Genomic DNA, 27,445 nt, shown 5'->3' with positions numbered 1-27,445 from the left:
CTCCGCCCTGGGAGGAGGACGGTCCTGGTGGCTCATGCCTGGCGTTGTTGCCAGTCACCGTGCTTGTGGAATATGATGCCCTGCTCTCATGAACCAGGGTCCTGCGCGGTCTGTTCCTGGGAGCCTCCGTCTCCTGTTTCAAGGAGCGAAGGAAAGAGCAGCAGATGCCAGGGTGGAGGTGGAGGAGGAGCCGGGAAAGGCGGGAAGGCCCCGCGGTGGTCCCGCTGCTCCCTGTTTGGCGGCCCAGCATCTGCATGGGGTGGTGGCTTCGAGCTTGCCCCACCACCTCCTGGCTGGGATGTGGGGCCAGTCACCTAAATTCTGTGCGTCGAGTTCCTGGTTTGTAAAGTGGAGGTGATAATGACATCTACCTCAAAGGGTTTGGGACATGAAGTCAGGAAATTGGTGTAGAGTGTTTACCGTAACTGCTGGCGCTTCGGAAGAGCTCCGATGGTGTTAACGATGACCACAGTGTTTTCATTGTGGCTTCCGCTAACTGGCTCAGGTTTTTCTTCCTTGTTACTGTTCTCGGAGCTAGTCTTGATCTCTTTCTAAGAGCGAGCATTTCAAAGTAGCATACGGGGTAAGATGAATGGCCTTTTAGAGGCCAGGTGCCAAGAACCCGGTCCGGGCTGGGGGGCTGGGGCAGTGGGTGGAGGCGGGCGTGCAGGGAGGAGTCCTGAGGGGGAGTACCTCAGTGTGGGGGTTGGGCGGCTTCTGGAGCAAGGTGCGTGTGAGGAGTGCACAGGGCCTGGGACAGGGCCACTCCTCCCCCCGCCTGCCTGAGCTGCCAGGGCCGGCTCCTCTGTGGACTTGAACTCACACCAGGGCCGGCCCCTCTGTGGACCTGGACTCACTTTCTTCCTGCACTGTGCAGGGGCTCCTGCGCCAGGCACCGCCCCGGGTGCTCTCCGTGTTCTCACTCACTTGGAAGAGCGCCCTTCGGGGTGATGTGCGGGTCGTGTAACACAGCATGTGAAGGTGCCCACAAAACAACCAGCAGTGGTGATGAGGTGATTTTCCAGTTAAAAAAATTACCATTTGAACTTTTATATAAATGTACACAGTCACTGTGAACAGGAGGTGAAAAGCAATAAAAAAAAAAAAAAAACCACAACAGCTTTTTAGACGACATATTCCAACCGGCACCTTTTGCATTGTGCAGTACTTTTTTTTTTTTTTTTAGTTTGAAAGGCAGAGTGATAGGAAGACAGAGAAAAACATCTTCCTTCTGCTGGTTCACTCCCCAGATGATCGTGACATTTGGGGCTGGGCCAGACCAAAGCTAGGAGCCTAGAACTCCATCCAGATCTCCCACATGGATGGGACAGGAACCCCAGCACTTGGGCCATCTCCTGCTGCCTTCCCAGGCATATTAGCAGGGAACTGGACTGGAAGTGAGCAGCCAGAACCCAAGCTGGTGCTCAGATATTGGGAGCTATGGTCCTAACCGGCAGCTTGACTCACTGTGCCACGAAGGCCCCCTATACAGGGAGTCTCTCGAAGGCATTTATCTTTGCGTCTAGCACACAGTAGGATGAATGCACGTGGTTTTTTCTTTCTTTGTAAAGATTTATTTATTTACTTGAGTTGCAGAGTTACAGACAGAGGGAGATGAGAGAGGGAGAGGGCTTCCATCTGCCAGTTCACTCCCCAAATGGCTGCAATGACTGGAATGGGGCCAATCCGAAGCCAGAAGCCAGGAGCTGCTTCTGTCTCCCACATGTGTGTGGAGGCCCAAGCACCTGGGTCATCTTCCACAGCTTCTGCAGAGAGCTGTGTCAGAAGAGGAGCATCCGGGACACAAACCTGCACCCATATGGGATGTCAGCACCACAGGCAGAGGCTTAGCCTACTGTGCCACAGCAGCTGGTCCCTGAATGCATGTGTTAATGGCTGTGTCTTTATTAAAGAGACTGTTCTAGAAAAGAGCATCTGGTTTTATGATTTATTTATTGATTTGAGAGGCAGAGAGGCCTTCCATCCGCTGGTCCCCTTTCCAAATGGCCACAACGGCTGGAACCAGGCCAGCCTGAAGCCAGGAGCTTCATCCAGGTTCCCCTGTGGGTGCAGGGGCCCAAGGACTTGGGCCGTCTTCCACTGCTTTTCCAGGCTGTAAAGAGAGGGCTGAATTAGAAGAAGAGCAGCCAGGACATGAACTGGCACCCATATGGGATGCCGGTGCTGCAGTCAGAGGCTTAACCTACTATACCATAGCACCAGCCCTGAAAAGAACATCTTGTCAAGGCAAAAGTATCATTTGGAGAATGATAATTTGGGTAGGAAGATTGTTTGCAAAATATAGCCAGGCAACCAGCCAAAAATACCTCTTCCCCATTCCCCTTGAGGAGGTGGTTACATGCATGGATGCCCACTTCTGCTAGCATTGATGTTAATATTGAAGGTGATGACCTAAGGGCCCCTCCACGTGCACCCTCAAAGTCTTTATTGTCACCCCAGGTCTGTCTTTCTCTCAAGTTGTGATTAGCATAAATATGAGTTTCAAGAAATGTTTGTTTCGTAGGGAAAAGTGTGGATAGAAGAGAAACTCAGACAACCCTAAATACAGGTCTAAGTCCCAGTTGCAGATCAGCCACTTTGTAGCTTATGAGAGGGGCTTGAGCAAGTTACCTGATTTCTCTGAGCCCTAGTTTGCACACTTGTGAAATAAAGTAGCAACCCTCAGTAAAGCCCTAAGTATCAGGGTAGCTTAGACTTAATATGAATCTTAATATGAATTAAGTCTATGTCCACATAGACTTAATATGAATGATTTCACTTCAGTCATGATGACCTTCTGCACATTCAAATATAAAGGTGACTTCAAGTCAGCTTTGACACTGAGTTGGTTTGCTTTTCAGTGTCAGTGGGGTGGGTGTTTGGCATAGGAGTTAAGATGCTATTTCAGCACCCACATCCCATCTTGGAAGTGCCTGGGTTGAGTCCCAGCTCTGCTTCTTGTTTTCTCTTTTTTTTTTTTTTTTTAAAGATTTGTTATATCTGTCGGCGCTGCGGCTCACTAGGCTAATCCTCCGCCTTGCAGCGCCGGCACACCGGGTTCTAGTCCTGGTCAGGGCGCCGGATTCTGTCCCGGTTGCCCCTCTTCCAGGCCAGCTCTCTGCTGTGGCCAGGGAGTGCAGTGGAGGATGGCCCAAGTGCTTAGGCCCTGCACCCCATGGGAGACCAGGATAAGCACCTGGCTCCTGCCATCGGATCAGCACGGTGCGCCAGCCGCAGCACGCCGGCCGCGGCAGCCATTGGAGGGTGAACCAATGGCAAAAAGGAAGACCTTTCTCTCTGTCTCTCTCTCTCACTGTCCACTCTGCCTGTCAAAAAAAAAAAAAAAAAAAAAAAGATTTGTTATATTTATTTGAAAGGCAGAGTTACAGAGAAAGAAAGATCTTCTGTCCGCTGATTCACTCCCCAAATGGCCACAATGGCTGGGGCTGGGCCAGGCCAAAGCCAGGAGCCAGGAGCTTCATCCAGGTCTGTCACATGGGTCCAGGGGCCCAAGCACTTGAGCCATCTTCTGCTGCTTTTCCAGGCATATTAGCAGGGAGCTGGTTGGGAAATAGAGCAACCGGGATTTGAACCTGCGCCCATATGGTACGCCAGCATTGTAGGCAGCGGCTTAACCCGTCACTCCACAACACCAGCCCCCCTGCTCCCCGTCTGATTCCAGTGTCCTGCTAACACAGACCCTGAGAGGCAGCAGATGATGGCCCAACAGTTGAGTCCCTGCTGCCCGTGTGGAAGGGAAACTTGTACTGAGCTCCTGGCTCCTGGCATCAAGCTGCCCAGCCCTGGCCGTTGCAGGCATTTTGGGGAATGAATCAGTAAATGAGAGATTGCTCTGTTCTCTCTCTCTCTCCTTGCCTTCTAATAAATAAGTAATTTAATGAAAATAGTAATGTAAATATAAATAAGTAAATATCAGTGGTGTGACCATTGGCTTTTTGTTTAAAGTCTGCATCAGAATCTAACCTGGAGATTTTTCAAGTTTTTGTTTAAAAAAGAATAAAGAACCCAATCTGTTTTATGCGCTTGACATATCCCTGTATGTTAATGTTTATCCATCGGATGTTGGATATTGGAATATTCTCTTACTTACAAGTGAAGAAACTACATCTCAAGGAACCTGATTCTCGGAGGGTAGAGATTCCCAGCCAGCTGTCTGGATTCACAGCAGTTCTCTGCATTTGCATGTGAAATCCCTGCTCAGTTTTCTTTGCAAAGTGGGCCTTGGTGAAACTGCCATCCTGCTCTTCTCCCTAAATATGATAACTTGTTACCGTATCTTCATGTGGTCCCCGGGAGTGGGTCCTCCTTTAGAGCCACAGTCATAACTTAGAACTTTCCTTTAGCCAGTTTTCAAGAAGAGTTCTCTTCATCGGGTGATGATTTTGAATCTTCTCTGAGCTCAGCATCTTACGTTTTCGCTCGTCAGTTCGTGGTAGGGGGCCCTGGCTGGGCAGCAGCCCCCTGTACAAACCACAGTGAGCAGCTGCTGACCTAGAGGTTTGTTGGACAACTTGGGTTTTCCATCACTTTAGTTCACTGCCATGAGCTGCAGGACCCTTTGTGCCGTGGCCTCTGGCGTCCTGCCCATCACCGTTCTCTACAGCAGCCCACCTGAGGCTCCCTGGCCCACAGTGCACCTGGCAGCCCAGTAAGTCCCTGTCTACCTCCTTCAGGGAGCTGCCCTGCCTGTCGGAATCTGTGATTTTGTCAAGTCCCCTGGCTCCCCTGGGACTCTTGAAGACGATCGCCGCTCTGACAGTGCCCACAGGCAGGTGTTGTGACGCTGGTACCAGCTCCTTAAGGTCCAGGGCTGGGTTCTCAGCTCTGTGGGTGAAGGCATCGAAGTCCTCCGTGTGTTTACATACCGATTCCAAAAACAGAAGCTTTGAAGAAGTTGCATAGATGGGTCCAGATTTTCCAGAACAATCAACATTTTTTTTTATGATTTATGTTATTTATTTGAAAGACAGTTACAGAGAGAGGTAGAGAGAAAGAGAGAGAGAGAGAGAGAGAGAGAGGTCTTCCATCTGCTGGTTCACTCCTCAAATGGCCACAACGGCCTGAGCTGAGCCAATCCAAAGACAGGAGCCAGGGGCTTCTTCCGGGTCTCCCACGTGGGTGCAAGGGCCCAAGGACTTGGGCCATCTTCCACTGCTTTCCCAGGCCACAGCAGAGAGCTGGATCGGAAGAGGAGCAGCTGGGACTAGAAATGGTGCCCATATGGGAGGCGGGCACTGCAGGCCAGGGCTTTAACACGCTGTGCCACAGCGCCAGCCTCACAGTCAACATTTTAAAAGACCTTGTTCCATCGTGAGATGATTGTGTCCCTTCCTGTTTCTGGTTCTGAGAGCATGATCACCATTTTTTTTTTTTTAAGTTTTATTTGTTTATTTAAAGGCAGAGTGAGAGTGAGTGACAGAGAATGGGAGAAGATCAGGTTCATACCCCAAATGACTGCAACACCCATGGCTGCACCAGGCTGAAGCCAGGAGCCAGTGGCTTCGCCTGGTCTCCCACATGGGTGGAAGAGACCAAGTATTCGGGCCATCTTCGGATTTCCCGGTGCACCAACAGGGAATTGGTTAAGCCAAGCAACTGGGACTTGAACTGGCGCCCCAGTATGGGATGCTGGCATCTCAAGTGGTGTTTCAGGTGCTGTGCCACAATGCTGTTGAGATATTTATACTAATGTCATAAACACATATAAAATTTATTAACATTATTAATGAGAGTAATCAGAACAACGAAGCCAGCTCAAAAGAGAATTCAAGAGAGGCCGGCACTGTGATGCAGCAGGATAAAACCACCACTGTGTCCCATCTCAGAGTGCCGCTCTGGGTTCTAGCTGCTCTGCCTCCTGTCCAGCTCTCTGCTAATGTGCCTGGGAGGCCCAGATGGAGTTCCTGACTCCTGGCTTCCGCCTGGCTCAGCCCTAACTGTTGTGGCCATTTGGGGAGTGAACCAGTGAATGGAAAATTATCTGTGTCACTCTGCCTTAAATAAATCTTTTTAGAAAGAGAATGTTGGCCAGTGCCATGGCTTAACAGGCTAATCCTCCGCCTTGCGGCGCCAGCACACCAGGTTCTAGTCCCGGTTGGGGTGCCGGATTCTATCCCGGTTGCCCCTCTTCCAGACCAGCTCTCTGCTATGGCCCGGGAGTGCAGTGGAGGATGGCCCAAGTGCTTGGGCCCTGCACCCCATGGGAGACCGGGAGAAGCGCCTGGCTCCTGGCTTCGGATCAGCGCGATGCGCTGGCCGCAGCGGCCATTGGAGAGTGAACCAACGGCAAAAGGAAGACCTTTCTCTCTGTCTCTCTCTCACTATCCACTCTGCCTGTCAAAAAAAGAAAAAAAAAAAAAAAGAGAGAGAATGCTAGAAACTGACATATAATAGAAAAAAGAATGGAAGATTAAGATTGCAAATTCTGGTGTAAAACTGGTCTCAACAGTGCAACAAAACAAAACTTTGGAGGTTATCTTTTTTAGCAGACAAACCATTTGCAACTTACCAGTTTTCTGCAAGTTGACAGAATGTGGTCCCTAATCAGCAGTGAACAGAAGGTCAAAGAAGGTCATGTTTCCGCGGGCATCAGAGGACCTCTGCAGAGTTCAGAGGGGACTCAGGGACATAGGACTTTGTGATTTCTTTATTTTTGCCTCATTTCAAGTTTTAGATGGATCAATTTTCTTAACAGATAATTTGCAGCTGGGTTCAGCCTCTAAAAGATGGCTGGATTCAAGGTGAACAGAGTCCTTGGCAGGGGTCATTCTGCATGGGAATTGTGAGTTTCAGAGCCCTGGGAGGTCACAGCCGGGAAGGTGGGGCTCGGCTGTGGCAATCAGTGGGACTGCCCTACCCAGAGGCGTGTGCAGAGAAAGGAGTGGTTGTTTTTCTGGGGTGGAAGAGGCACTCAGGTGAGTGGGAAGTGAAACTCTCAGAGTGGGAGGAAGCTCCAAGCTCGCGTTAAAGCGATTTGATTTGATCTGCTCCGAGAGGATGTTGGACCAACACGACAGCAGGAGGCAGAGCGTGGAGGCGGGGCAAGGAGACCTCAGGAGTGCAGAGCTCACCCACCGCGGAGGACAGGAGAGGATCACTGGTTGACCCCAGGCAAGCAGGCTCCAGTCTCCTGCTGTTGGACCACGCCAGTGTAGACTCTGCTCTCCTTCCTCCTCTGCCACCAGCCCGGCTGAGCCCCTGGGGCTGCCAGGGCAGTGGGGGGAAGAGCCAGAGAGCAGAACACAAGACCATGTGCAAGTTTCTTTGGCTCCCTGTGTGCTTTCTTTTTCTAATTTCTAGCTGTGTTATCTGTTTATGTACTGTTTGCAGAGGAACATATGACACATTTGTGTGTGTTATGAAATAAGCATTTGAGAACCATCTCCCCACCCAATTTTCCTTTGTGGTTTCTTTCTTTCTTTTTTTCCTTATAAAAAGAGCCCACTTATCCATCACCTAAAATACAGGATCCGCACCAGCAGCGGCAGCACTTTGCCATCCTGTGTTTCAGCTCCTCCTGCAGACTCCCTTTTGCTAGGAGGGTGACCCAGCTTCCCCCTGAAGCGGTGCACTCTGTCCTGGAGCCTCTGGCCCTGTGAGTGTGCCCCCTGCTGTCTGAGGGGAGGGACTCCAGGTGGCAGTGTGCCCGCAGAGCTGCCCCTCCCTCCCCTGCCTTGCTGCAGTGTCCAGCTTGTGTTTCAGGACCTGGCACTCTGGAGACTTGGCTGGGGAGAAGTGGTGCGTTAGGTCCTGCAGAAAGCGGTGTTGGTCACAACCAGCAGGACAGAGGAGGAGTGAGTAGTTCTCTCACACTGGCCCTCACGTTTGACAGTCGCCTGCATTTCATATTTTACTGATATGTTTGTAATTCTAAGAAGAGATTTATTTATTTGAAAGGTAGAGGAGCGCGCGAGCTCTCTTCATCCACTGGTTCATTCCCCAGATGGTTACAACAGCCAGGGCTGGGCCAGGCTGAAGCCAGGAGCCAGGAGCTCCATCCAGGTCTCCTGTGTGGGTGGCAGGGGCTCAGGTACTGGGGCCACTCCTGTCTGCTGTGTCCCTGGCACATTAGCACAGAGCTGGATCAGAAGTGGAGTCTGGAACCGGCACAACACGGGATGCGGGTGTCCCAGTGGTGGCTGAACCCAGAGCACCTCAACGCATCCCTATTTTGGGGTAATTTTTAGACAGAACGTCGTAGGAGGAAGCTACCCTCAGTGTGAGAGGTCTCTGCTCCTGCAGGCTATTGCTGGGAAGTGACCTTCGGATTTCGCGCTCCCTGTCTGCTCCTGGTGTATGTCCTCCCATCCCAGCATCTCACACATGGGCACACCAAGCTCCTCTCTATTCCTCTGCTCACTGGGCAGCTCGAATACAAAAAAATAAAATGAACAAAAAACAAATAAGGTCTAGGGAAATGTCCTGGCACAGGAACTATGTAATCTCAATATACAATATGTGTTTGTTAATAAAATTTTTAAAAGATTTATTTAAAAATCAGAGTTACAGAGAGAATGGGACATGCAGAGAAAGAGATCGCCCTGCTGGTTCACTCCCCAAATGGCTGCAACAGCTGGGACTGAGCCAGGCTGAAGCCAGGAGCTTCTTCTGGGTCTCCCACATGGGTGCAGGGTCCCAAGCACCTGGGCCATCCTCTGCTGCTTTTCCAGGCTTTTTTTTTTTTTTGGACAGGCAGAGTTAGACAGTGAGAGAGAGACAGAGAGAAAGGTCTTCCTTCCGTTGGTTCATCCCCCAAATGGCTGCTACGGCCAGTGCTGCACCAATCTGAAGCCAGGAGCCAGGTGCTTCCTCCCGGTCTCCCACGCGGGTGCAGGGCCCAAGCACTTGGGCCATCCTCCACTGCCTTCCGGGGCCACAGCAGAGAGCTGGACTGGAAGAGGAGCAACTGGGACAGAAACCGGTGCCCCAACCGGGACTAGAACCCGGGGTGCTGGTGCTGCAGGTGGAGGATTAGCCAAGTGAGCCGCAGCGCTGGCCTCCAGGCATATTAACAGGGATCTGGATCAGAAGTGGAGCAGCCAGGACCTGAACTGGCGCCCATTATAGGATGCCAGCGCTGCAGACAGTGGCTTAACCTGCCTGCCCCATCACCATATATTATTAATATTCATATATAGTCAGTTTTATTGGCATATTTGTGCGTGTTTCTGTAATGCAACCTGTGTATTCTAGCATTCATGATGCTGTACACAATCATACAGTAAAAATTGCAGGACTTTGGGTAAATGAGGTAAGGGTCACAATATTTAAAAACTTTATAGGTGACCAAAAAAAGAAAAAAAGACTATTTGTTAAGCTCGGAACCTAATAGAGCGACAGCGCAGTTTTACAGACAAGCAGCTGAGGACTTGTCAGTGCCTCAGTGAATCAGGCACGTGGCTTTGGGAGAGACCTGGTGTCTGCTGTGGCAGTGGCTGTTGTGGATTGCAGCTCCTGAGTTGTTGTGGAGTGGTGGGAGGAGCCGTCTGAAGTCGGGGTGGGGGGAGGCGTGACACCAGTGTGGCTGGGTGTAGCTGGTTGCAGTTTGAGGGGTGCACTCCCGAGTGGCTTATTTCAGCTGGGGCTGTTTCCGCGTTTCCTAGTGTCTCAAGCACGAACACACAGTTCACGTCATATTCAGATTGTTCCCTGATACATCTGATGCATTGGAACAAATTCACATTTCATAACAAGAATTAAAGCAAAACTGTCCAAAAAACAAACGACAGACCACCACCTCCCACTGGGACTGATGTGTTGTGGCTCGTGCTACAGATGCCACGTGGGTTCTGTGAGTGAGCTCAGTTGTTAGTCCCATCTTACAGGTGAGAGTACTGCCGCTCAGCAAGATGGGACTTGCCCCAGGCTCCAAGCTAGGGCACGGTGGTTCTTAATCTCAACTTTGTTCTCTTTTCCTGGAAAATTAAAAGAAAAATAGCAAAGTGGGGGGAGCACTTGCAAATGAAGAGAGAAGATATCCATATATAAGAAACCTTTTTCACACTAGTAAAAGGAGGCAAATAGCTCAATAGAAAAATGAACAAGTGTCAAAAGCAGGGAATTTACAAAGAGAAAAATACAAATGTTACCAAAAAATTGGGATTAAAAAAGACATTCAGCCTGGTGTAGTGTTCAGTCATGCACGGCGAAACATTGCCACGTTGGCTGTTTTCCACTCAACTCTCAGAAATAGGTGCGGGGAAAAGCTGGCGAGAGCGTCGGTTGCTTCAGACTTTCCAGAGCCCACACATCTGTCCTGGACTTGGCCATCTGACTTCTGGGAATTTATTTTAGGGAAATAATCAGGTAGGGATGGACGCTGGGGCAGCAGCTCAGACCCCATCTGGGACACTTGCAGCCCGTGTTGGAGTGCTTGAGTTCCCCTGCCTGTTCCTGCTTCCTGGCTGGCAGCAGGTGGTGGCTCAAGTGGTTGGGTCCCTGCCGCTCAGGTTGGTTCCAGGCTCCTGGGTTGGCCTGTCCCAGCCTTGGCTGTTGTAGACATCTGAGGAATGAACCAGCAGATAGAAGATCTTTCTCTTTGTCTCTGCCTTATCAATAAGTAAATTATTTCTTTTTCTAATTTGAATGGCAGAGGAGACTGAGAGAGCTCCATAGAGAGAACTTAGCCATCATCGACTGCCTCCCAGGGTGCGCATTGGAGGGAAGCAGAGCAACAGGAGAGGAGCCATGACGTGAGCCAGACACTCCAGCGTGGGATGCGAGCATCAGGGCAATGTCTTGGCTCCAACTATGCCAAAGGCCTGCCCCTAAATAATTTTTAAAAAATCAGATAAATGAGGAAGGATTTTGTACAAGGTTTTTGTGTCATTAATAATCATGAAATATTGAAAGCAATCATCCATTACCACTCGGTGGTTAAACAGGTTTTAGTATACCAATGCACTGTAATACAAGGTTATTTCAAAAAGTTCATGGACAAAATGAAAGTAAAAGTTAAATTTTGAAGTCCATGCGTGGTTTTATGATACACATTTCCATGAACATATTAAAAACCCTTCTCTGCAGACTTCAAAATTTTTTGCACCAAAACAAATATCTTTGAATTTCACTTTCCACAACCATTTTGAAGTACTCTTATACAATACAATACTTTGGACTCTGGGGCCAGCACTGTGGCGCAGTGGGTTAAGCTGCTGCCTGCAGCGCTGGCATCCCATATGGGCGCATGTTCTAGTCCCAGCTGCTCTACTTCCAATCCAGCTCCCTGCTATTGCACCTGGGAAAACAGTGGAGGATGGCCCAAGTGCTTGGGTCCCTACACGCATGTGGGAGACCCTGATAAAGCTCCTGGCTCTTGGCTTTGGCCTGGCTCAGCCGTGGCCTAGCCCTGGCCATTATGGCCATTTGGGGAGAGAACCAGCAGAAGATTCTCTGCCTCTCCCTCTCTGTACCTTTCAAATAAATAAATCTGTTTTTTAAAAAATAGGATTTATGTCCATAATGGCATAATGATTGACACAGGATGCTTTGGTGTTATTCAGCAAAGGGAGCAGGTGCCAATCCACATCGTCTGCGCGATCCTGTGCTTGTAGAGCCGTTTGCATGTGCCTGCAGATGTACACGTAGGAAGAGATCCGAGGGCCACGTTGGCAGTGGATGCCTCAGGGCACTGGAATCGCTGGATGATTTTTTATTTTTGTTGTTCTCATTTAGCTGTTTCCTAAATCTTTCCTATAATGAATGTTGCTTTTACGACATAAAAAGATTTTCAAGCATTGTCTAACACAAGGTACGTAAGAAACCAAATGTAAGCAAAGGTCGTTACCTTTGTAAACTAGTTCTCCCTGTACTTCGAAGGCCAGGTTACAAATACCTAGGGCAGGATTATGGACTCGCTGTGCAATCTGGAGACACTGTGACCCCAGTGTTCCTGACCAGAATCAATCCGACTTTAGGATTAATTAATTAATCTGAAGACCGATCTGACACTTCAGGTCCCTCAGCAGGGCTGAGCCAGGCCCCTCCCAGTCACCAGCTCCATTAAGTGCTGTGAACCTGGAGTCTTCACAGCACGATGCCAGCTGGAGCCTCTGGTGTTGGTGACTTGCTTTTGGAAGTCCAGCATGCTGTCCATTGCTCCACAGCGCCAGCTGGTGAGATGCTTTTAAAGAGACCAGGCCCTGCTAACGTTTCTTGGAGGCTTGCGTACTTTCTTAAGCGAGTTAGCCCTAATTGAACCAGTAGCTTGGCCACGAGCAAGGTGAGCCTGGCTGTGCTGGCCCAGCTCCTGGGAGCCCTGTCTCTGCCTCTAGGCTCCGTGGGCCGCAGCAGGAACCGGAACTTCATTTTCCAAGCTCCATAAAACCTGTTCCTTCTCCCAGGCCTGCCTTTTCGGGGCTTCATGAGTCTCTGCGGACATGAAAGCCTGTATAATCGCAGAACACAGATGATCAGAGCAGGCAACTCAGGAGCCATTAGGACGGTCCCAGGAGGGGCCGCTCAGTGTTGGAGAGTGGGGCTGCTCCTTGGTTCTGCCCCTCTCTGACGCTGCGGACCACAGGGAGGCCCAGAGGGGCTCCAAGAGCCTCTTTGTGTTGCTCCTTCTCGGCAATGTTCATCTGTGCCACTCGGCCCAGAGCCTGGCTGCCTGGCTGACAGGAGATGGCTCCCCTGGAGCCTTCCCGTGTGTGGGTTGAAAGGGCTTTTTAATGTAAGTGGTCACATTCCATCTGCCTACACACTCCTGGCCTGCTCTGTGAACGAAGCGCTGTGACCTTTGCACACCAGCCTATGTCTTCCCCACAAAAGGGTTTTAAGAGCTCTCTGCAAGACGAGATAAGCAGGCCCGAGTGCCCGTGGAGTGGGTGCTCAGAAGGGCCTGCTTCGGGCCTGCCTGCCTGCCTGCCTCTCATGACGCACTCTGCATAAATTATGTTATAATCCTCAGAGAAAAGAGGCCAAGTGTGTCTCCTCCAGGCAGCCTTTCGTGAGGAAACCGAGGCACGGAGGGGAAGAACTCGCCCACGTTCGCACAGCAGGCTCAGCCGGCCTCTTTTTCTTCTTCTTTTTTTTTTTTTTTAAAAAGACTGATTTTGGCCAGCGCCATGGCTTAACAGGCTAATCCTCCACCTTGCGGTGCCGGCACACCGGGTTCTAGTCCCGGTTGGGGCGCCGGATTCTGTCCCGGTTGCCCCTCTTCCAGGCCAGCTCTCTGCTATGGCCCGGGAAGGCAGTGGAGGATGGCCCAAGTCCTTGGGCCCTGCACCCGCATGGGAGACCAGAAAGCACCTGGCTTCGGATCAGCACGATGCGCTGGCCGCAGTGGCCATTGGAGGGTGAATCAACGGCAAAAAGGAAGACCTTTCTCTCTGTCTCTCTCTCTCACTATCCACTCTGCCTGTCAAAAAAAAAAAGAAGACTGATTTTATTTGAAAGACTCACAGAGACAGAAGGAAAGACAGAAATAAAGAGATCTTCCGTCTGCTGTTTCACTCCCACTAAATGTCCATAACAAGCAGGGCTGGGCCAGGCAAAGCCAGGAGCCAGAAACTCCATCCAGGTGTCCCACACGGGTGGCAGGGGCCCAGGCACTTGGGCCATCTTCCGCTGCCTCCCAGGCACCTTAGCAGGGAGCTGGGTGGGAAGCACTCCAGTGTGGGACGCAGGTGTCCCAGCAGCAGCTTAACTCACACAGTGCCAGGCCCTTAGCCAGCCTCTCGGGACTCACACAGGCTCCCTCACACCAAGGCCCGGGCCCATCTGCCAGCCAGCTCTGGCCTTCTGCTCTCCTTATTGCCCAGGGATGAAAATCGTTAGCGAGGGGCTGGTGCTGTGTCATAGCAGGTAAAGCTGCCGGCTGCAGTGCCGGCATCCCATATAGGCACTGGTTGGAGTCCCGGCTGCTCCTCTTCCTATCTAGCTCTCTGCTATGGCCTGGGAAAGCAGTGGAAGGTAGCCCAAGTCCTTGGGCCCCTGCACCCACGTGGGAGACCCGGAAGAAGCTCCTGGCTCCTGGCTTCGGATCAGCACAGTTCCGGCCGTTGCAGCCATTTGGGGAGTGGACCAGTGGATAGAGGACCTCTCTCTTTCTCTCTCTCTCTCTGCTTCTGCCTCTCTCTAACTCTGCCTTTCAAATATAAATAAATCTTTTAAAAAGAAAGAAAGAAAATCATTAGCCAGCGAGGGATGCCCTCTGGCTCTCAAGGCAAGCCTCTGCTGATTGGGGTTTTATGGAATTCTGGAAAGCTCAATAAACTATTAGGTTTCTCTTAACCATTTTCTTAAAGATTTATTTATTTTATTTGAAAGGCAAAGTTACAGAGAGATCTTCCGTCTACTGACCTACTCTCCAAATGTCTGCAACAGCTGGAGCTGGGCTGATCCAAAGCCAGGAACCAGGAGCTTCTTCCAGGTCTCCTATGTGGGTGCAGGGGCTCAAGCACTTGGGCCATCTTCCACTGCTTTCCCAGGTGCATTAGCAGGGAGCTGGACAGGAAGTGGAGCAGCTGGCACCCATATGGGATGCCGGCATTGTAGGCAGTGGCTTAACCTGCTATGCCACAGCACTGACCCCAATCCTAACCATTTTCTTAAAGCTTTTTATACTATGTTGTACTAAATACTACATTGTACTCAAATATGTTTCATTCAAATTTTGCAGAGTGTTTCAGGCTGTTTCTCAGTTTTACCACTTCTGAGAGCTGAAGTGGTTGCTGCAGGTGGCAGTACCTGTGGCAGTCTGCCCAGTCTTCCTCCCACACGAGGGTTGAGTGAGGGCGGAGCAGTGCCCACTCTGGGAATTCAGCCTGGCGTGATGCTGCTCCGGAGGCGCAGCTGCTTCAACTGGCTGAAGACGCGAAGCACTGAACGCCAAGCTCTGGAGACCACGTAGAACCCAGCTTGCTCGACACTCAGTGCTTCTTGCTTCAGACCACTTCTTGTGTACACGCGCGCACACACTCCTGGGCCTGGGAGCGACTTGCGGAGGGATGACCGGAGATGGTGCTTTGTTGTGTGCTGGTGGCTTTTTGTTCTGATGTCTCGGTGTCCAAACTAGGCCACTGGATAGCCTTGAGGATCTGGACGAGAGGGCCACAGCTCACGGCCGAGCAGTAGCTTCTCGGGAACGCTTGAGAGAGAGGGGCGGGGAGGGAAGGTGCACAGAGCAGAGGGCTGCGGGTCTGTAGCTGAAGCGGCAGGCGCCTGGGGAGCGGCTGTGTGCGGGGGAAGGAGTCTCGAGGTGCTGCAGTTGACTTCTCAACCATGTTGCAGTGGATTCGTTTCTGAGAGGAGGAGTGTGGCGGGGGCAAGAGGCGCGGAGTCACCACACAGACTCCAGAGTCTGTGAAAGCAGGCTTGAGGCGAGCAGCTGGCTCAGTTAGTACAACAGCTAATATATCCGGTCAAGGGGCAGTCTATGCCCCAACCAATCACAGCCTGTTGCCAGTCAGGCTCTATTGTCATGTGGTTTCCGAAGCCATCCAATCACAACCTGTTGCCAGGCAGTTTCTGTTGTCAGCGCCATCTTGGCATGACCTGTTCACCTCAGCGGCCATCTTGATATGACCTTTTCACCTCATTCCACCACACCGAGGAGTGAGCTGTTGAGTGATGCACTGAGCTGGGCGTGGCGGGCCTTGGGGAGGGTGGATCGGAATAGAGGCCCTAGAAGCTGGCTTGAGAACTCACAGGCCCCAGATATTTGAAACGTGATCCAGGGGAGGGGCATGGACTCCAGGTGGACACAGCCCCCTCAGGCAGAGACCTGTAGGCTCCTCATCTGATGGAAGCCCGGAGTCCAGGTAGCACTGGCTTGCTGTGCCCTGAGCTCCTGCCACCCTGCCGTGCCTGAGGAGCTGTGTGACCTTGGTCAAGTGAGCTCCCTGTTGTGGACTTTCTCTTGGTCATTCCATCTTTCTACCCCTAAGGAACCGGGTCCTAGGGGCCTCTAACGGCACTGTCCCCGAGGGCACCAGCAGAACCCAGGGCTGTGCCCAGGCTGGGAAGGAGGCCAGAGCCTGCATGTGGTAGGAGGGGTTAGAGAGAGGTGGGCTCTGGCACAGACCCACGTCCCCTGCTGTGCTGAGTCCCAGGACAGTGACTGCCCACCCTCTGCCTGAGGGAGGGACCCACTATCCCCTCCTAGAACATGTTCCAACACACAGCAGCTCCGTTATGGCTGATAACCGTCAGGGCCCGGAGGGGTGTGGGGAGGAAGGAAAGAGATCCAGCAGATAAAGGCCTGCCTTGTTCTGGGCTCCTGGCAGCCATTGCCTGCCAGGTGATCTCCATGTGAGAGGGCGGGAAGCTTTCCTAACCCATTTCACGTGTGCTTGAGAAGCCATTAGATTTTCATGCCTCTGTTTCTTAAAAAACTTAAAAGTTAATACTTGGTAGGCCAGCACTGTGGCATAGCAGGTAAAGCCACTGCCTGCGGTGCTGGCATCCCCATATGGGTGCCAGTTGGAGTCCTGGCTATTCCATTTCTGATCCAGTTCTCTGCCATGGCCTGGGAAAGCAGTACAAGATGGCTCAAGTGCTTGGGCCCCTGTGTCCATGTGGGAGACCCGGAAGAAGCTCCCGGCTTTGAATCGGCCCAGCTCCTGCTGTTGTGAGCACTTGGGGAGTGAACCAGCAGATGAAGACCTCTCTCTTTTCTCTGCCTCTCTGTAACTTTGTCGTTCAAATAAGTAATAAATCTTTTTTTATTTTAAAAGTTTTATTTATTTATTTGAAAGGCAGAGTTACAGAAAGGTAGAGGCAGAGAGAGAGAGAAAAGTCTTCCATCTGCTGGTTCACTCCCCAGACGGCTGCAACAGTCAGAGCTGCGCTGATCTGAAGCCAGGAGCCAGGAGCTTCCTCCAGGTCTCCCACGCGGGTGCAGGGGCCCAAGGACTTGGGCCATCCTCCACTGCTTTCCCAGGCCATAGCAGAGAGCTGAAAGTGGAGCAGCCGGGACTTGAACCAGTGCCTATATGGGATGCTGGCACTGCAGGTGGCAGCTTTACCCGCAACACCACAGCGCCGGCCCCATAAATAAATCCTTTAAAAAAAGTTAATTCTTGGGATGACAATAAAATCCCTCCTCCTCCTTTATTCACAGAGATGCTGCAGTTTGTCAGCAATCAAGTGGGAGAGTTCCCGGACCTGTTCTCAGAGCAGCTATGCGGCTCCTTCCCTGGCGGCAGCGGCGGCGGCGGCGGCGGCAATGGCAGGGGCAGCAGTGGTGGAGCTGTGGACCCCTCAGTGCAGCGGTCATTCAGCCAGGTCCCACTGTCTTCCTTCTCCCCCTCGACCACCTCCCCCCAGGCTCCAGCCCTGCAGGTCAAGGCCCCTCCTACGACGGTGCCCACCCCACCCAGGGCAGCGCCTGTGCTCCAGCCCCGCCCTCAGCCCCAGCCCCAGCCCCCGGCTCAGCTGCAGCCGCAGACGGTGATGATCACGCCGACGTTCAGCACCGCTCCCCAGACTAGGATCATCCAGCAGCCACTGATTTACCAGAATGCGGCCACCAGCTTTCAGGGTGAGGCGCAAGGCCGCGCGGCATCGGCTCCCACCTGACGAGCACCACAAGTACTTCTGTCCTCTGTGGGCGTGAAGATCAGTGTGGCCCTGGCGGAGTGCGTTCCTGGTGGTCACGCAGGAGGCAGGAGGCAGGGACATTGAGAGTCCACTTCTGATACCACAGTGAATGTTGTGTCTCTTCACAGATACTCGTTCACATAGTACAGCGAGCATAGGAGGCACAGGGCATCCTGGGAGGCAGCCGGCGCCAGCAGCCCCGGGCGAGAACCATTCACTCAGCACACATCTGGGCATTCACTACAGAGATGGATATGTTTTAAAAATTTTTTTTTAATTGTTTCTTTGAAAGACAGAAATTTTCCATCGTCTGGGTCAGGGTTTGACCAAGCCAGGAGCCCAGAACTTAATCTGGGCCTCCCGTGGGAGTGGCAGGGACGCAAGTGCTGGAACCATCACCCGCTGCCTCCAGGGCGCACATGAGCAGGGAGCTGGGGTCAGCAGAGCCAGAACCTGAAGCCCGGCATTCTGGTAATGGAGTGTGGACATCCCTAGTGGCTTCCTGACTGCTGAGCCGGACGCCTGCCCCTGAGTATGGCTTTTAATACGAGTGCCAGGCCGGCCGCAGAGTGCTGAGTGGGTGGCTAGTTCTGGCTGTGATGTGCATCAGCTTTTCCTCTCACTCTGGGTGAGATTAATACTGTCCTGAATTCTTCCGTGGAGTTTGGGAACTTGGGGAGCGTGGTCTAAAGGCAAAAGGCTGAGATAGTCACCCCAGTGTAGACTCGGTGTCCAAAAAGCACGGGAGGAAATGAAGCTGCGGGGAGTTGTTGGCTCTCAGCATCTGTTCACTGCCTCGCTGGGCGCAGTCGTGTGCGGTGAGCTTCCCTGACTGCACCCAGCAATAAAGCAATCTGTGCCCGTTCCCGCGGAAGTTGGTGCAGCCCTATGGGATGCTCTTGTTCCCTGCGCCAGCTTGTTGATGGCTGCTCACGTCTCAGCAGCATGTGGGGAGTTGGTTGTTAGAGACACTCCATCCTTGGTTGTTGCCGCAGCTACAATGACAGCACGCATGCCTCACCCTGTGACTCTTTCTCTTCTCCCAAGTCCTTCAGCCTCAAGTCCAAAGCCTGGTGACGTCCTCCCAGGTGCAGCCGGTCACCATCCAACAGCAGGTGCAGACGGTGCAGGCCCAGCGGGTGCTGACCCAGACAGCCAATGGCACGCTGCAGACCCTCGCCCCCGCCACTGTGCAGACGGTAGCTGCGCCCCAGGTGCAGCAGGTCCCGGTAGGTGCCGGAAAGGATGCTGGGAGGTCCTGGCGGGGCTGCCGGCCTCTCCTCGGCTGGAGGTGTGCTCTCCGTACTGAGCAGGACCAGCCAGAGTGTTTAGGGGTGGCGTATAGGGCAGATAGGGACATTTGGGGCCCAGAATGCACTGTGAGCGGTGAGTAAGGACCTGGGCCATCCTCCATCACCTTCCCAGGCCACAGCAGAGACCAGACCAGAAGTGGAGCAGCCAGGACCTGAACCAGTGCCCACACAGGATGCCAGTACTGCAGGCAGTGGCTTCACCCACTATGCCACAGCGCTGGCCCCCTATTATTTTTATAATCAGGAGAAATGTTTCACAGCGGACTGTATTATCCTCCAAGACCCCCTCCAGCTGTCTCCTTTCTCCCCCTAACCCATCTCACAGGCTGTCCAGCACAGCCATTTTTTGAAACGGCTGCTATAAGATTTCCTGCTACTTTTTTTGATTCCCAGTTTGATGAAAATTTTATTTTCTTGTTCTTTCTCATAATGTTTGTGCAGGAAGAAACAAACACAAGACAGGAAACTAATGCTGCCTTCCTTTTCATGTTTTCCTTCCTTTCGCGTCCAGGTCCTGGTCCAGCCTCAGATCATCAAGACAGATTCCCTTGTTCTGACCACACTGAAGACAGATGGCAGCCCGGTCATGGCTGCCGTCCAGAACCCGGCGCTTACCGCCCTCACCACCCCCATCCAGACAGCCGCCCTTCAAGTACCAGTAAGAGCTGCCTTCTCCCGGCTTTCTCCCCCTGCACCTCCTTTCTTGGCGGAGCTGGACCTCAGAGACGTGAAAGTCTCTACACCACGAGGGTGGTGGAGCTCCAGAGGCTGCGTCGGTCCAATTCCGAGGGTCACTCCTTGTCCTTTTGTTTTCCCTGGAAGAAGTGCTCCCAGTGTGTGTGTGTGTGTGTGTTGAGTGAGTGATGGGAGGGCCAGGGCAACAGCTCCACACAGGGCCTCTGAGGCCAGGAACGTGGCGGGCACCACACCCGTCAGTCGTGGGTTCTTGGCCACTTCAGCGTCCTACAGCAGGTGAGTCTGGTCAAGTGTGGAAGCAGTGGCTTTATTCATAGAAGCAGGAGATAAGCAAGTTGGGGAATATTCAGCCCCCCAGCCACAACGTAGAGAACTGTGATAGATAAGACAGCCTGGCTGCACCCCAGAAATAGGGTGGAGTGTCCGAGACCTGTCGCCGGGCGCTCCTGCGGGACACTGCATTTATGTGCGCTCAGGAGGCGGGACTAAGCCGTGGTGGTAGAAATAGACTGGAACATGAGGGCACGTTCCAAGGGGAAAAGAGTGGCCCACATGCCGTCTGTGTGTAAGTCGGAAACATTTATCAAGCTACAGGCAAAGTTTGTGGTGGGTTTTTTTAAAGATTACTCTTTAGAGTAAGTGGGGGGAGGGCGGTGGTGAGGGGGAGACACAGAATCTTCCATCTGCTGCAACACTCCCCAAATAGCGCCAACAGCCAGGGCTGGGCCAGGCCAAAGCCGGGAGCCCTCACCTCCCACGTGGGCAACAGGGACTCAAGCGCTCGGCCACCCACCCGCACCTCCAGGTGCACCAGCAAGGAGCCGGCTCAGAAGCAGAGCAGCTGGGGCTCGAACCCCAGCACTGCCACACGGGATGCTGGCGTCTCAAGCAGAGGCTCACCTGCTGCACCACCGTGCTGGCCCTGAGCCTGTGTCAGTTACTTCTTCACAGCGGATGAGCTTGAGCAGCTTTTTTATCTGTTTGTTTGTTTGTTTATTTGCCATTTGGATGTTAAAGCCGTTTTTGGAAGAAAATAGAACAAAAATTGGTAAACGAACAAGAGGAAGGGAAGGAGGAACCTCTGGTTGGCCACTGTGTGAAGAGGTGGTGCCATCTACCTCTCTGTCCCTTGAGAGGGAGCAGTGTGTTGTGTGTCGTGAGGCCCTCAGGACAGATCCCTGGCCCCCGTGGGGCGCTGTGTGTCGTGGGGCCCTCAGGACAGACCCCTGGCCCCCGTGGGGCTCTGTGTGTCGTGGGCCCTCAGGACAGACCCCTGGCCCCCGTGGGGCGCTGTGTGTCGTGGGGCCCTCAGGACAGACCCCTGGCCCCCGTGGGGCTCTGTGTGTTGTGGGGCCCTCAGGGTGGGGCACTGTGTGTCGTGGGGCCTCAGGACAGACCCCTGGCCCCCGTGGGGCGCTGTGTGTCGTGGGGCCCTCAGGACAGACCCCTGGCCCCCGTGGGGCGCTGTGTGTCGTGGGGCCCTCAGGACAGACCCCTGGCCCCCGTGGGGCGCTGTGTGTCGTGGGGCCCTCAGGACAGACCCCTGGCCCCCGTGGGGCGCTGTGTGTCGTGGGGCCCTCAGGACAGACCCCTGGCCCCCGTGGGGCGCTGTGTGTCGTGGGGCCCTCAGGACAGACCCCTGGCCCCCGTGGGGCGCTGTGTGTCGTGGGGCCCTCAGGACAGACCCCTGGCCCCCGTGGGGCGCTGTGTGTCGTGGGGCCCTCAGGACAGACCCCTGGCCCCCGTGGGGCGCTGTGTGTCATGGGGCCCTCAGGACAGACCCCTGGCCCCCGTGGGGCCCTCAGGACAGACCCCTGGCCCCCGTGGGGCACTGTGTGTCGTGGGGCCCTCAGGACAGACCCCTGGCCCCCATGGGCGCTGTGTGTTGTGGGGCCCTCAGGGTGGGGCACTGTGTGTCGTGGGCCCTCAGGACAGACCCCTGGCCCCCGTGGGGCGCTGTGTGTCATGGGGCCCTCAGGACAGACCCCTGGCCCCCGTGGGGCCCTCAGGACAGACCCCTGGCCCCCGTGGGGCACTGTGTGTCGTGGGGCCCTCAGGACAGACCCCTGGCCCCCATGGGCGCTGTGTGTTGTGGGGCCCTCAGGGTGGGGCACTGTGTGTCGTGGGCCCTCAGGACAGACCCCTGGCCCCCGTGGGGCGCTGTGTGTCATGGGGCCCTCAGGACAGACCCCTGGCCCCCGTGGGGCGCTGTGTGTCGTGGGGCCCTCAGGACAGACCCCTGACCCCCGTGGGGCACTATGTGTTGTGGGGCCCTCAGGACAGACCCCTGGCCCCCCTGGGGCCCTCAGGACAGACCCCTGGCCCCCGTGGGGCGCTGTGTGTCGTGGGGCCCTCAGGACAGACCCCTGGCCCCCCTGGGGCGCTGTGTGTCATGGGGCCCTCAGGACAGACCCCTGGCCCCCCTGGGGCTCGCTTGTGCAGTTCTGGACATGGCTTGTCCCTGCACCCAGGACAGAAGGGTGGAGCATATTCCACCACGTTAGTCCTCTTGTAGAGGGATTGTCAACCGTGGTTCTGAAGGAGGCAGTGAGTGGCCAGCCGAGGGGTCAGAGGTTTCCTGGAGCCTGACTTACCCAGGCCTGGTCTCAGACCACAGGAAGCTGGCTGGATGGTGCCACGTGGCCAGGGCTGGGCGGGTCTGTGCTGGTCTGTGCTGCCAGGTGCTTTGTGCAGACTAACGAAGGGGCGGCTCTGCCTCTTTATGTGCCTGTTCTAGACCCTGGTGGGCAGCAATGGGACCATTCTGACCACGATGCCTGTGATGATGGGGCAAGACAAAGTGCCCATTAAGCAGGTGCCCGGGGGAGTCAAGCAGCTCGATCCCCCCAAAGAAGGAGAAAGGCGGACGACCCACAACATCATCGAGAAGCGGTACCGCTCCTCCATCAACGACAAGATCATCGAGCTGAAAGACCTGGTCATGGGGACAGACGCCAAGGTGCGGCCAAGCCAGATGCCGTGCTGGGCCGGGCCGGGCCTCGCCACCAGGCGCCCTCCACCTCGGGGGAGGCCCGGGCCCAGGCTGAGTGCTTGCCAGACTAATGCTTGTGTCAAGAGATGGGAAGGCAGTGACCTTTGCCCTTTCCCTGTGCTCTGTGGCTATCCTGGGCCCCCAGGGTCAAATAAGAGAAAGCCACCTGCCACTCACAGGGGCCCAGCGCAAAGCTTTGTGTACCTTGGGGTCAGCTGATGGCACCGTGGTCAGGAGTGACTAGCCATGTTTTACCTTTTAGGGAAGAGAGGTAGCGGAGGGTGGATTTCTGACCAGTGGCAGACAGAGGAAATTGACTTTCCATGCACTTCCGGTGTCTCAGTGAGCGTGTCTCCTGGCAAGCAGGAGTTTTCACCTCCGCCCGTCCCTTTATTTGGACAGGAATTTCCCTTGTAGCCTACAAGTCTAGACAGTACCTACCTAAAGTGAAAGCATCACTGTGACTGGAGATAACTGCCCAGCGGTGCTCCGCTGCTTTTGTGGTTTGTGTTAAAATGTGTTTCTGGTGCCAGGGTTATTGCAGGAAGTAGCAACAGCGCTGACACTATTGTCAACGTGCCAGGCTCCCCTGTGTTACATCGTAGCTCTCACTGCACACCTGTGAATGGGAGGGTGAGGTGCAGGCACAGGGCGTGATGTGTCCCAGGTGGCACAGCTGTCAGCAGGCGAGCTGGCACTGGGCCGGCGTCAGCCCCCACCCGTCTGCAGCCTGCGGTGACCGCTCTGCTCTCCCCCGCCCTCCTTCCCAGATGCACAAGTCTGGCGTTCTCAGGAAGGCCATTGATTACATCAAGTACCTGCAGCAGGTCAATCACAAGCTGCGCCAGGAGAACATGGTGCTGAAGCTGGCAAATCAGAAAAACAGTGAGTACGCGCGTTGCGGGGTCAGGCCTCCCGGCTGCGCTAGGCACTAGCCCGCCCAGGGGCCCTGAAAACTGGTCACAAGCTGGAGTTTTCTTGGTTTTAAAGCTGTATTTTATTTATTTGAAAGGCAGAGTTACAGAGAGAGCTTATATCTGCTGGTTCACTCCCCAAATGAGTGCAACAGCCAGGGCCTAGCCAGGCCAAAGCCAAGAGCCTGGAAATCCATCTGGGTCTCCCCCGAGGGTGCAGGGGCCCGAGCACTTGGGCCGTCTTCTGCTGCTTTCCCAGGTGTATTGGCAGGGAGCTGGATCAGAAGCAGAACAGCCAGGGGTTGAACCAGTGCCCATATGGAATGCCGGTGTTGCAGGAGGCAGCTTACCCCACTGTGCCACCATGCCAGCCCAACAGTTTATTTCTTTATTTGAGAGGCAGAGTGACAGCAATGAAGAAAGACAGATGTTCTGTCCACCAAGTTAGTCCGCAAATGGCTACAACAGCCAGGACTGGGCCAGGCCAAAGCCAGTAACCCAGAATTCCATCCAGGTCTCCCAAGTGGGGGCAGGGACCCAAGCAATTGAGCTATCGTCTGCTGCCTCCCAGAATGCATTAGCAGGAAACTGAATCGAGAGCAGAGCAGCCAGGACTCAGCACTGGCACTCCGATGTGGGAGGCAGGTACCCAAGGAAGCAGGTGAACCCCCTGGGCACCGTGTCCACCTCTCAGTGGCCTTTTCTTTGCAGAGCTCCTGAAGGGCATCGACCTAGGCAGTCTGGTGGACAACGACGTGGACCTGAAGATCGATGACTTTAACCAGAATGTCCTCCTGATGTCCCCCCCGGCCTCCGACTCGGGGTCCCAAGCGGGTTTCTCCCCCTACTCCATCGACTCAGAGCCAGGAAGCCCCCTGCTGGATGATGCAAAGGTACAAGCCTGACCCCTGGAAGTCCCCCACCCCCAGGGCCGTAGTGGGGAGGCGGGGAGCCTGGGCCCAGCGGGCGGGCCAGCATTCAGAGGGCCTGGGCCGGAGAAGAGCTGGAATTCTGTGATATAGCCAGGTCCTGGTGAGCAGAGAGGAACTCCCTCCAGTTTAACTGGTCCCCGCTGAAAGGCCCTTTCAGGAAGCAACGCGTGCCAGATCCAGAGCTGGAGCCCGGAGCGCTGTCCACGGGCGCTGGGATTTGCCGGAGGTGCCTCATGGCTTCCCTGGGCCTGGCAAGACCACTGCACCAGAGGCAGAGCCGCTGGTTTAGGCCAAGGCTGCCTCTTTCTGGAGATGATCCCAGTGTGCAGTCTAACAGATCACATCGCAACCAAGGGCTTTTAATCCTCAAAGACAGCCCCTGGCGATCGTAACTTAATGGAATTAGTTAAGAGAAGTTCTGAGCCTAATGAGCTCCCGGGAAGCCTGTGGAGACCCCTGGGTTCCGCGCAGCATTTTGACGTTGACAGTTTGGCTGCAGACGCAGTTGCCTCTGGTGTGTGTTTACTGTAGCAGCATTCTCCATTGTCCGTGTATTGTACAGATGTGACAGTTTGGCAACAACAGGCCTGTGGTATATGAGATGCGTTAGCTGAGGCTTCCGAATCATCAGAAGACATTTTCAAATGGTTTTAACATTTTTTGGAGCCGTGTGCTCTGCACACTCGGGGCTCAGGGCAGATCTGAGCCAGCCTCCCTCCCTCCACGTGGACTCCCGGGGCTGGTGGGGCTCAGCTGTCACAGAACAGGCAAAATCCTTTACGTAGATCCACATGAAAGTATGGCCTTTAACGAGCTTTATTGAGGTATGACTTCATGCAATAAAAATATCTTTTTTAAATAAAAATATTTCCTTATTTATTTGAGAGGTAGAGTTACAGAGAGAGAGGAGGAGACACAGAGAGAGAGGTCTTCAGTCTGCTGGTTCACTCCCCAAATGGCTGCATCAGCTGGAGCTGGGCTGATCTGAAGCCAGGAGCCAGGAGCTTCTTCCCAGTCTCCTACATGAGTGCAGGGGCCCAAGCACTTGGGCCATCTTCCGCAGCTTTCCCAGGCCATTGCAGAGAGCTGGATCGAAGAGGAGCAGCCAAGACATGAACCAGTGCCCATATGGGATGCCGGTGCTGCAGGCAGAGGCTTAGCCTACTACGCCACAGCGCCGGCCCCAAAATATACCTTTTTTATTCTTTCTGAAGATTGATTTATTTATTTGAAAGGCAGAGATAGAGAAAGAGATCTTCCATCTGCTGCTTCACTCTCCAAATGGCCGCAACGACTGGGGCTGGGCCAGGCTGAAGCCAGGAGCTTCTTCCAGGTCTCCCACGTGGGTGCAGGGACCCAACCACTTGGGCCTTCCTAGGTGCATTCGCAGAGAGCTAGATCGGAAGTGGAACAGCTGGGACTCTAACCAGTGTTTCTATGGGATGCCAGTGCGGGAGATGGCAAATTTACCCATCATGCCACAGTGCCGGCTCAACGTACATCTATTTTAAGGGTACAGTCCTGGGAGTTTTCCAGGCATGCGCAGCCAAGTAACTGTCAGCACAATGAAGATGCAGACATTCGCATCACCTCTGGGAGCCCTGGCACCCCTGGCAGGTGGTTCCTACACGTTGGCCCCAGCCCCAGGCAGCCGCGGTCCACTGGCCATCTGGCCCTTTAGATTCCTATTCCCTGCCCTGGAATCGCGCAGGAGCAGAGACATCCAGTGTCCTCCGTTGGGACTGAGCTCTACCCTAAAGAAAATCGCTTCCACTCCCTCTGTCGGGAACACGGTCTCTTCTCGGCCCACCGAGGGGGAGCACACCGTGTGTGAGCAGCGCTGTGAATTGTGGGCTTCCCGGTTCCCTCCTGGCTGTTTCCTGTCTTCCCTGGTGGTCTATTTCCTGGCGTGTAGATGAGGAAACAGCCGCGAGCCCCCGCAGGACGCACACCCACCTCCAGGCCCTGTTTGCAGGTCAAAGATGAGCCGGACTCCCCTCCTGTGGCGCTGGGCATGGTGGACCGCTCCCGCATCCTGCTGTGCGTCCTCACCTTCCTGGGCCTCTCCTTTAACCCCCTGACCTCGCTGCTGCAGTGGGGCGGGGCCCACGACGCTGACCAGCACCGGTCCCCCGGCTCCGGCCGCAGCGTCCTCTCCTTGGAGTCAGGTAGGCGCGGCTGGGCAGCCGTGGCGGGAGGACTGCGCGCAGACCGTTCGCTCCCTAGTAGATCCCAGGAGCTGTGGCGGCCCCCCTGCTTGCTGCCTGCAGGGACTGCCCGAGTCCCGTTTCAGAAGTAAAAGGCAGACACAGGTTCAGGTGGAGAGAGCAGAAGAAAGGAACCTGGGAGGAGACCGGGGAGGGGGAGTGTGCCTGTCTGAAGGGGGAGGGGTGGTGCGTCTCAGCTGAGTGGGAAAGCCAGTGTCCTGATCCTCTTGGGCTAGCAGATTCGTGTGGAGCTCAGTGTGGCAGTGACAAGGCTACAGGAGTGCCGTGTAGACCATGGGCCGCCGTGGGGCAGAGGCTCTGTCATGTCATGCCCCCGGGGTCCGTGGGGCCCTTGCTGGCAGACCTAGCTGAGTGCACCCCCACCGCCCCGCCACGGCCAGGTCCCACGGGCTGGTTTGACTGGGTGATGCCGACGCTGCTGCTGTGGCTGGTCAATGGTGTCATCGTCCTGAGCGTCTTTGTGAAGCTGCTGGTCCATGGGGAGCCGGTGATCCGGCCACACTCGCGCTCCTCCGTCACCTTTTGGAGGCACCGGAGGCAGGCGGACCTGGACCTCGCCAGGGTGAGTGCTGTCCACCCTCAGCTTCCTCCACAGGCTCCCTAAGAACTCGGCAACCTGTGTGGAGTCTCTGGTGTAGGTGGAGTCCTGTGGGAGGGGCTGGGGTGACAGATGGAAGGGGCCCTGCTCCTGGCAGGGGTGTGGGGGCTCTAATGCTGTGGACGGTGGGCGATCTCCCATCTGTGCTGTGCCAAGGGAGGAATCGGGTCCCGTGGGGGGTGGGGGCAGAGCAGCCGCCTTCTGACGAGG

At 54.4% G+C, this 27,445-nt stretch overlaps 1 protein-coding gene across 1 annotated transcript in view; it reads left to right on the top strand.

Annotated features, from left to right (window-relative positions):
- SREBF2 (sterol regulatory element binding transcription factor 2) overlaps nt 1-27,445 on the top strand; it is a 65,208-nt gene that overhangs the window by 14,549 nt on the left and 23,214 nt on the right. The window contains exons 2-9 of the mRNA XM_062202769.1: nt 17,084-17,503; nt 18,610-18,791; nt 19,387-19,533; nt 22,309-22,530; nt 23,334-23,448; nt 24,189-24,370; nt 26,385-26,577; nt 27,018-27,199. Coding sequence (XP_062058753.1) covers nt 17,084-17,503; nt 18,610-18,791; nt 19,387-19,533; nt 22,309-22,530; nt 23,334-23,448; nt 24,189-24,370; nt 26,385-26,577; nt 27,018-27,199 — 1,643 coding nt within the window. The remainder of the gene's footprint in view (nt 1-17,083; nt 17,504-18,609; nt 18,792-19,386; nt 19,534-22,308; nt 22,531-23,333; nt 23,449-24,188; nt 24,371-26,384; nt 26,578-27,017; nt 27,200-27,445) is intronic.

The sequence above is a fragment of the Lepus europaeus genome, chromosome 10 (assembly GCF_033115175.1).
Source record: "Lepus europaeus isolate LE1 chromosome 10, mLepTim1.pri, whole genome shotgun sequence".
Lineage (NCBI taxonomy): Eukaryota > Metazoa > Chordata > Mammalia > Lagomorpha > Leporidae > Lepus > Lepus europaeus.
The sequence above is the reverse complement of the archived record's forward strand: the minus strand, read 5'-3'. Positions and strand labels throughout refer to the sequence as shown.